General features: G+C 26.8%; 4 protein-coding genes across 4 annotated transcripts; 3 read left to right on the forward strand and 1 right to left on the reverse strand.

The window, feature by feature from the left end:
* Positions 1-205: 205 nt before the first annotated feature.
* On the reverse strand, positions 206-2,017 carry LOC122523031 (protein SCO1 homolog, mitochondrial). The gene is made up of 4 exons (XM_043644552.1): positions 1,545-2,017; positions 1,106-1,475; positions 821-1,026; positions 206-737 (listed from the first exon to the last, which is right to left on the reverse strand). The coding sequence occupies exons 1-4, from the start codon at positions 1,608-1,610 to the stop codon at positions 588-590; spliced, it is 792 nt and encodes a 263-aa protein (XP_043500487.1). The 5' UTR covers positions 1,611-2,017; the 3' UTR covers positions 206-587.
* Positions 2,018-2,597: 580 nt separating this feature from the next.
* On the forward strand, positions 2,598-4,102 carry LOC122523024 (cyclin N-terminal domain-containing protein 1-like). Its single transcript, XM_043644542.1, is given in 5 exon segments — positions 2,598-2,830; positions 3,011-3,111; positions 3,113-3,469; positions 3,548-3,763; positions 3,835-4,102. Coding segments are annotated over 5 exon segments (966 nt in total). The 5' UTR covers positions 2,598-2,802; the 3' UTR covers positions 4,099-4,102.
* A 4-nt stretch (positions 4,103-4,106) lies between these two features.
* Positions 4,107-4,832, forward strand: LOC122523205 (tubulin polymerization-promoting protein homolog). Its single transcript, XM_043644860.1, has 2 exons — positions 4,107-4,533; positions 4,628-4,832. Exons 1-2 carry the CDS (start codon positions 4,367-4,369, stop codon positions 4,830-4,832), a joined length of 372 nt encoding a protein of 123 aa, XP_043500795.1. The 5' UTR covers positions 4,107-4,366.
* A 680-nt stretch (positions 4,833-5,512) lies between these two features.
* Positions 5,513-7,271, forward strand: LOC122523017 (coiled-coil domain-containing protein 50). Its single transcript, XM_043644533.1, has 5 exons — positions 5,513-5,768; positions 5,875-5,937; positions 6,031-6,148; positions 6,226-6,439; positions 6,533-7,271. Exons 1-5 carry the CDS (start codon positions 5,711-5,713, stop codon positions 7,151-7,153), a joined length of 1,074 nt encoding a protein of 357 aa, XP_043500468.1. The 5' UTR covers positions 5,513-5,710; the 3' UTR covers positions 7,154-7,271.
* Positions 7,272-9,219: the final 1,948 nt, after the last annotated feature.

Below are 9,219 nucleotides of genomic sequence, written 5' to 3' on the forward strand. Positions count from 1 at the left end.
TATTTGTTACATAAGTCAAGTCAGAATCGATATCAAATTTGAAATCAATTAAATATTATTTATCAACACTGAATTGCCATTTGCTTCAATAATAAGTATAAAGAGCTCTCTATATCGTAATAATATCTAAATAACTGTGTATATTTAACGTAAAAGAAAAAAAAGAAAAAGGAAAAGAAATGTCAAATAAACTTATAAGATTAAATTATTATAGTAAACGTTATTATGTCTATGTTGCAATAAAATTTAAAAATTATGTACATTATTTCTGTGAATTATTCTTAGTTACTTGCATCAGTGCTGATAAAGTTTCCTTATACATATATATGTCTATATATAAATATAAATTATTTAATTTATACTTATTTGTCTCTCTATTATCTTAACATATATAGACACGCATAAGGAATGATATGAATGCAAGTTTACTTACTGTTTTACTTTCTTTTATATATATATATATAAAACAAATAAACAGTTATTTTAATTATTAATTTTTATATTAATATAACAATTTCTGGATAAGTAACTATATTCATAACCAGTTACATAGTTATGTAACCATGGTCATTTATAATTACAAAAAATTATTTTTTTACATCCTTTAAATACTGATCGTATTTAGACTTACTAAGTATTATACTATTAATTACTTGTTCAGCTGAATGTGTTTGTCCAAAATAATCAACAAATAAGCCTTCTGGATCAATTAAATATATAATGATAGTGTGGTCAACCTAAACACAGAAAATATTACTTGTGAAATAATTATTTAAATAATATGTAATATATGATCATAGGGAAAATATAATTTACTAACAATGTAATCGTTATCCACGTCTTTAGGCCCGTTACTGTAATATACTCTATAAGCTTTACAAACTTTGTCAATCTGTTCAGGAGTACCAGAAAGGCCAAGAATTTTAGGTGAAAATTCTTTTATGTATTTTCCTACTATGGCAGGAGTATCTCTTTCAGGATCAACGGATATAAAAATTGGTTGAACCTTCAACTTAAATTCGCTCTCTGTAATAAGAAAATTTAAACTAATAATGAGACTTATAATCCCAAAGAGAAATTTTATATGCGATTATTTTATATTTACCTAATTGATCGACAATCAATGTTAATTTTTCAAGTTCATCAGGACAAACATCTGGACAATGAGTGAAACCGAAATAAATTAAAACCCATTGTCCTAAGAAATCATCCAATTTAACAGTTTTCCCTTCGCTATTAACCAATTCAAATTTTCCACCGATGGCAGCTTTTCCTAACTGCCGTCTTCTTTCACGCACCTGTGCTTTTTCTTTTTCCTTTTGCAAATGATACAAATATCCTAAAAGAACACATCCAAGACCTGCCGTAACCGTCAAAGATTTCCATGTTATTGGAGATTTCTTTGTAATTTTCTTATCAAACTTGGATGGTGCTCCTATCTCTCTATGAACACTTGATCTGCTGATTTGCCTAACCTATAATAAAAGATATATTTTCATGCTAGATCAATGAAAGATAATATATTGATAATAGATCTAACATACCTTATTAAAAATATTCTTTGGTGATCTATTTAAGCAATTAATAGTTCGCGATATTAATGTATTCATTATGTTTACAAGATATACCGATTATAACCTTAAAGACCACATCTACTACTTTCAATGTATATAAAAATATAAATGTAACCGCACGATACGATTAACACTTTGTATTTTAGAAATTAAATAAAACAATTATATATTATTTCGATAATTAAATACTGATTACGAATATTTATACGTTTTTTAAACAAACTGTGATATTACACTAAAACACCGGCATAAATTAAAATTAATTTTTCTAATATGATAACTTACAAAACTTTAATTATCAAGTACTTTGCAAAATACTATTACAATAAAAAGAATTTACTAAATATTTCTTATAATGATTATCCCCCACGTTTTTTTTAATTTACACTAATCCATTCTAATGCTTATGTCAGCTTATGTGATATTTCACGAGTAAATCAAGATTAGATTACGGCGTTTGCGCAGTAAAATTAATAAATTTTGATTACTTACAGCAAAGTTTTTTAATTCGTTAATAACATTTTTTAAATATAATTGCAATCATTAAAACAAAAATATACCAATGAAAATATATATTGCAAAAAATAATTATAGATATTAAATTAAATACATAGTTTGTATTACTTCGTCCTGATTGGTCGCTATTCCCACACAAAATCGTGTATTTTAATTCTTACAAAATTGTATTACATATAAAGAATCGTAAAATTATTAAAGAATGTTCGTATAAATTACGTACCATAATGTAATGTAACATCATATAGATTTATTTGTTTAATCCAATCAAAGAACAAAAAGTAATTGAGAAAATGGTTAAAAATTATTTTAAATCTCTTTTATTGAAGTAAATTTAAGCGACCAATCAAATAAGCCTTTCGCAAAGGCGGCGTATTTGAAACGTTTAACTAATAAAAAGCTTTTTATTCTTTTAAAAAGATGATATTAAAAAAGAATAATATATATATATGTGTGGGTATGTATATATATTCAAAGTCATACGAATACTATTATTCGATAGTTAATAGTTGTAAATAATGAATAATATAATCCTGATTTTGTTGTTATACATATTTACAAACAAATAATTATCAGACAAAAGGTATACTCACGTCTAATAATTATAGTGAAATTCATTAAAGTATTCAGTTTGTGAAATAGTTCACCTGTACTAATGAAAATATTTAAATAAAAATTTATTTAAGACGATAGATTTTTTTAACGTTATTATATGATGGATTTTGATAGCGCTTATATAGGTAATTACTATTTAAAACATTTTCTATGTTTAATGTATAACTATCATTTCGCACACTTTGCATGTAAGAAATTTTGATTGGAATACGTTTTTATGTGATAAATATTAGAAAAACAAAATATAAATAATTCAAAAATTTAATGAAAAAATTAAAAAATTATTCATTAAACTTTATTTTCAGATCCCTTAATAGACGGTTGGTTAGAACAACTTCATGAAGCTATAAAAGAACAAGAAAATATGGTTAGAGCTGAAGATGAATTTTATATGCCATTCGTAGGTAAAGAAATTTAGAAACACAGCATATATTCAAAATTTCGTCCTAAAATTTGTATTAAAATAAAAATTATTATTATTGTTTTCAGGGATTCCAGCATCTGTTATAAATGCTATTTTCAAAATAACATGTCACCTAGAACTAGGAACAGATACTAAATATTTAACAATTCATTTATATGATAAATTTATGTGCAACTATTTTTGGGAAGTATATAAAACAGAAAATAGAAGTGAGACAACTGAAGCTTCATGGTCTAAAATATGTCAAACTATTTCTCATAAATCCAAGCTATATCTTGTATCTTGTCTTCAGTTAGCAAGTAAAATGGATTTACATTCTAAAAGTTTAAGTATATCACAGGTATTAAAGTAATTATAAAATTAAAACATATCTTTTCTTATTCTCTACTGAAGAATATTATTTTTGTATATCTGACAGTTAATATGTATTTTACGTTGGATTGATAAAAAAAAGGAATATACAAATAATGTACTTATTACTTCGGAATTTAAAGTATTTAAAACTGTAGGATTTAAAATGCCTTTCTGTACTCCGTTACAATGTATCGAAGTCCTTTTAGCTGCGACAGGACTTAGACATACATCGAATATATATGAAACTTCTATAGAATTATTGGATTTAACATATTTACAGGTTTGTCTATTAAATTTAATTATAAAGAAATTTTATATAACAATATGAAATAACAATATTTATACTTTTAGCACGAGCAATTGTATTCACATGTGCAGTGTCTAGCGCAAGGTCGTATTAGTAAATCTGAAGCCGATAAGAGAAACCTTATGGCTCTTAAAACAAATTCATTATTTCTTGGAGGATGTATCATCTTGTGTGCAACATTTTTTTTATATTTTGATAATAATGTAGCAAAAGGAATAGCAGCTAAACTAGCTGATTTAGTAGATACTACCTATACTGATATTTGGGATGTAGCAAATATAATTCTTATATTAGCGATACAGGAATAAATGTAAAGCATTAAATATATATATATATATATATTTCAAATTATAATTGTATAAACATTGTTTTGATTTTGAAGTTATCTCATATATACTTTGAAATATTTTTCTAAAACATATAACTATCGCCACATATATATATATATATATACATATGTCATACATTTGTTTGACAGTGTAGTTAAAAAAAAACAATTAGACATTATTTTTCATAATTTATTTAATATATTTAAAAATTTATTTATATTTAATATCTTATTAATTAATTTAATAAATGGCTTCGTTTGAATCGCAGTTCACTGCTTATGCAAAATATAGTAGACCAAAATCTGATGGCAGAAGAATCTCTTTATCACAAAGCGATAAATGGATGAGACAAGCACAAATATTTGATGATAAAGTTACCCAAGCTGATACAGCATTAGCTTTTAATAATCTACAGTAAGTTATTTTTTCCAATAATTTAAAAATATTATAAATTATTATAAAATCACGCACCTTATATGTAACAAAATATATATACATATATATCTAGTCGAGAAACACTTCCTATAGAAGAATATAAAAAATTCATAGATGATTTTGCAAAAGAAAAACGCTTGGATCCTTCTGCAATCCTAGATAAAATGACGAATTGTGGTCCTCCAATTGAAGAGCGATCGGTACAATTTAATAATTTATATATACTCAAATATATTTTTAATTATAACAATATTTCATCATTATTTTTCAGAGAATAGAATCGGTTGTTCTGAAAAATGTAGAAGATCCGTCCGGATATGTTTAACTTATTAAAAGAAGAAAATGAATAAATAAAAGAAGATATCGAAACGGACCATAATTGATACTATTAAGAAGACTATGCTAACAAAATATATATAATTCAATGAGATTGCTATTCATGAAAAATTGACAAGAAAATCAAATTTAATTGAACTTAATTCAATATTCTAAAATTATTTGTCTTCTACTTATTGGATATAAATAAATGACCATATGTTATTGTATTTAAATCTTTATATATATATACGTATAGCTGAAAAAATACCAACACATGGTATTTGTAAAGGAAACAGAAAAAAAATGTCCGTATTTATATTTTTTTACCTTTTATTTAGCCTTCAGTGCTATGGCCTTTTTCGTTGTGAAACTATCTTCGATAGTGCGCGTGATCCGCTATTCATTCATACAAATTCATATATATATATATATACATATATATCTAACGATAGTATACGCTACTATCGGATAACGTATTTTTACTACTATTGCTAGTACGCTTTTCATTCTACTGCACTCTACTATCCGTCTGGTTGACGTGGTCATATAAAGTATGTCGACGCCTTACTACCGATCGCTACGTGCACTCTCACCTATAGGTACATTGCATACCTACACATATAAAAGGTGTAACACTCCTGACGGTTACGTACGCGCGCGCATTAAATGTATTGCAGCATACCTACCTACACATATACACAAACACACATACCATGAACCTATTCGATTCTATTCAAGATGGAGAGAAAAGAACGTAGGTCCTTGGTAAGGTGGTTGTAAACACAAAGATACATATCTACTCTTGTTGAGTACTGGCTGTTAAACGGAAACATAAGAAATGGCTAAATCTGTATTAGGTTCGGATACTTTACCAAAAGCAGGTCGTGTTAACGAAGGTACGACTAATAATTTTTAATTCTTTTTTATTTCGTCGATCATTTGAGATTGACGTTATATCTTTAATTGTCACTGTTAACCCATATTAATCTAGTAATGTCACAGTATGTCGGGAGTGGTTGGTGCATGAAGATGGAGCATTGGCTTATAGATTGCAAGATGAAGAAAGCAAGTATCTTTTATTGTTATCCTTATTTTTTTTAATAAATTATATTAAAGTGTTTCTTTGTGTATAACTAATTGTTCTATTTTTTTTAACAGTTAAAGAACATTATACCGGTAATAAGGTGCGCAATGCTCAAGTACGAGAAGATCTTCCAAGAGCAAGGGTAGAACAAGAGTTAGAAGCTATGAGATATCAAAGTTATATACAACAGCAGTTAGTAAAATAAATATATGTTTATGTTAGAATATATTATTGTGAAAATTATGTATAGAGAGTATCGTACTTTTAAGGGAAGAAAGAGATGCTGTCGTGGCAAGACAAATTGCATTGTCATTGGAAAGGGAAGAACATTTAAGAGAAAGAGAAGAACATCAAAGGGAAAGGGAAGAGCATCAAAGAGAAAGAGAGTTACAAGAAAAAATGAGATCGCAGTTAAGACTCAACGATGAAGCACTGTCAATGAAATTAGAAATTGAACGACGTATTCAAGAAGAAAAGGATGAAGTATATGTTTTAATAAATTTAATTAAAATTCTTATAGACACATGTGTGTAGGTATTTCTTATGTAAAATAATTATTTTATTTGTTTACAATAGGAATTGGCAAGAAAGTTGCAGGAAGAAGAAGAAGGTGCTGTAGATGATCACGATTCTCCAGTTAACGAACAATTATTATTAGATCAAAAAATTGCGATGGAAGCTCAAGATGCTGAATTGGCACGCATGCTTCAAGAAAAAGAACGTGCTAAGGCACGAAAGGCGAGAGAAAGAGCAAGACAAAAAAAATTAGAAAAGCAACAAATGCAACAGTTGGAACAACATACTTTAATAGATAGACCGCAACGACCTGATAAGATTGATTTGAGAAATACTACAAGTAAAAATCGAAGACATGACACAAATTATACTCAATATCCGGACCCTGAAGAGATACAAACACTTGATAATCCTATCGAGGAAATACAAGAAGTACCCAACGTAGCTGCTATTATTGATCCAACTTATAATATAAATGAGCATCGAAATACTTCAAGTAGTTCAAGTAATACAGTCAGTCCAACATATGCATTACCTACACCACCGCCTGAATTAATGGTAGATAGTGCACCATGTTACATGCCGATACAAGGACAACGAAGAAATCAAAATCAGTCTCCTTCCCAAGCACATGAAGAAAAACACAAAAGACGGGTTAAAGATGGATGTAAGCATCAATGAAACAAAAACATCGTGCCTATCGTATTTAATTAATAATAAGTATATATTTACTCATCTCTTTTTTGGTATGGAATATTATCAGAGTATTTCTAGTAAGGATAATACTTTTTCTATTTCTTAGTAAATTAATCGCGTAACGATAGAAGTACTTACGTGATATTAACGAATTTTTATAGAAATTTTTTCTCGCAATATTGCACACGTTTAATGTAGTTGCCGCTACTCTATTGAAAGTAGGTAATATATATACATATATATACATTTATAGAAAGTTAAACTATTCTATAACTGTGATGATATCAAAATCATTACTTCTTACGAAATTTAAGATTCATCTCTGCAAATTGTATTGTTACAAAGATTTAGATGTTATTACAGCGCTAAAAATAGTATACCTTTTAGAGTTTCATCAAATATGAAACCGTACGTGCCTTTGGAAGAGTACGATTTATAAAACTAATTCATTTTTCATCTGCTATAAATACTCAAAAAGAATAACGCAAGAGTTAAAATTTACAACAACAAAATCGTACCATTTTCTAACCGATTATCTGCCTTCTCTATTATAGATACATTTTTAATAATAGTAAGAAATATTGTCTCATTCTAAAATGATTACTTTACAATCAATATTGTTTCAATATTTCTGAATTTATAGAAAATTTAAGAACGAAATTAGATATATAAAGTGTAGCAAGTAAAATATATATATATATACACAAAACAAAGAGAAACAAATACTTTGGCATATGAAAATTTTGTGATAAGCTCTTTGAGAGGATATCTAAATTGTTCTTTTTTCTTTCAATTTATTTTTTTTTTATGTTATAAAAGAATATCATTCAGTATGCGCAAGCATGACACTTAAATTAATAATAGTGATGTACATATTTATATTTAAGGATTTATGAATATTCTTAAAAATAGAATGAAAATAAGAAATAGAAAAAAAATCCTTTTTTATGCTCTATTATCATGATGAATTGCAGTAAGAGCTACATTCCTGGGGTTGGATCGATTCTGTTAATTCTGTCGTACAACAAATCGTTGTAGATAGGCACATTGAAAAATATTTCCATCATTTTCTTGAATATTTTATCTTACACGCTTGCTTTCAGTTTCCTTTGAGAGTTGCATTCCAACAAGGTTTCAACAATCATTTCGACGAAATTAACAATCACGTATCTGACCGGGTATATATATATATATATAAATATATATCTATAGGTAATAATATTATATAAAGCTTATTTATTAGTAAGTTATTAAAAAAAATTAGATTGACAATCAGAACAAAGTTAATGAAAATTAATATTTCATATATATATATATCTTTCCATTATCTTTTATATAAAAAAAAAAAAGGTGAAAATCTCCAAATGAAAGTTTTGATTATAAAGAAAAGCATAACAGATGTGTGAAATATCAAAGTAAATGCAGTGTTTCAAACTATCTACTCAAATGATCTTTGTACTGATTCGATATAAATGAATCTCGGTGATTATGGAAATAAATTTTTCTTTCTTTTTTATTTATCAACGACATGTAGTAAATGATAATGACACTGCCAAAGATGAGACCATTAATGTTGGCTTTTGTACCAGATGATAATAATTATCTAGATATACTAAAATAGTATGATGCTCAAATGAGGAGGTCTTTTAAACCTTATGCGTAAGGTTTAACAATAAAGATATTTAGGTACAAAATATAATGTACAATATATATAAATTTTTTTTAGAGGGATTTTGAACATCATACGTATTTGCGAATATTAATATTAATTATAATCGTTCTTTAAACAAACTTTTATTATAGATCTTTCTCAAAAGCCTAAAAAAGATTTAGTTCTCTATTTCTCTCTTTCTCTTTATGTTATATATTAAATTACAATTAAAGTAAATAGGACGTAAGTTTGTTTTCTTATTATTTTTTTCTTTTTTTTTAAATATTTGTATTACCGCCGGTGAATGGAAATTTATATTTCTCTAATATTATGTATTATTATAATATATTTTTTATATATTTTTATTATTTCAATACACCTATACACGCGCGTGCGTGCG

Source organism: Polistes fuscatus, unplaced genomic scaffold (genome assembly GCF_010416935.1).
Source record: "Polistes fuscatus isolate 324 unplaced genomic scaffold, CU_Pfus_HIC Scaffold6, whole genome shotgun sequence".
Classification (NCBI taxonomy): Eukaryota; Metazoa; Arthropoda; class Insecta; order Hymenoptera; family Vespidae; genus Polistes; species Polistes fuscatus.

What these genes read in the sequence shown, in the direction of transcription:
- LOC122523017 (XM_043644533.1), top strand. Translation starts at nt 5,711, where the DNA reads ATGGCTAAATCTGTATTAGGTTCGGATACTTTACCAAAAGCAGGTCGT. An exon ending in AGCAGGTCGTGTTAACGAAG is followed by an intron (nt 5,769 to 5,874) that starts GTACGACTAATA and finishes GTAATGTCACAG; the next exon opens with TATGTCGGGAGTGGTTGGTG. An exon ending in TAGATTGCAAGATGAAGAAA is followed by an intron (nt 5,938 to 6,030) that starts GCAAGTATCTTT and finishes TTTTTTTAACAG; the next exon opens with TTAAAGAACATTATACCGGT.
- LOC122523205 (XM_043644860.1), top strand. Translation starts at nt 4,367, where the DNA reads ATGGCTTCGTTTGAATCGCAGTTCACTGCTTATGCAAAATATAGTAGA. An exon ending in TTAGCTTTTAATAATCTACA is followed by an intron (nt 4,534 to 4,627) that starts GTAAGTTATTTT and finishes ATATATATCTAG; the next exon opens with TCGAGAAACACTTCCTATAG.
- LOC122523031 (XM_043644552.1), bottom strand. Translation starts at nt 1,610, where the DNA reads ATGAATACATTAATATCGCGAACTATTAATTGCTTAAATAGATCACCA. An exon ending in CAAAGAATATTTTTAATAAG is followed by an intron (nt 1,476 to 1,544) that starts GTATGTTAGATC and finishes CTTTTATTATAG; the next exon opens with GTTAGGCAAATCAGCAGATC. An exon ending in ATTGATTGTCGATCAATTAG is followed by an intron (nt 1,027 to 1,105) that starts GTAAATATAAAA and finishes TTCTTATTACAG; the next exon opens with AGAGCGAATTTAAGTTGAAG.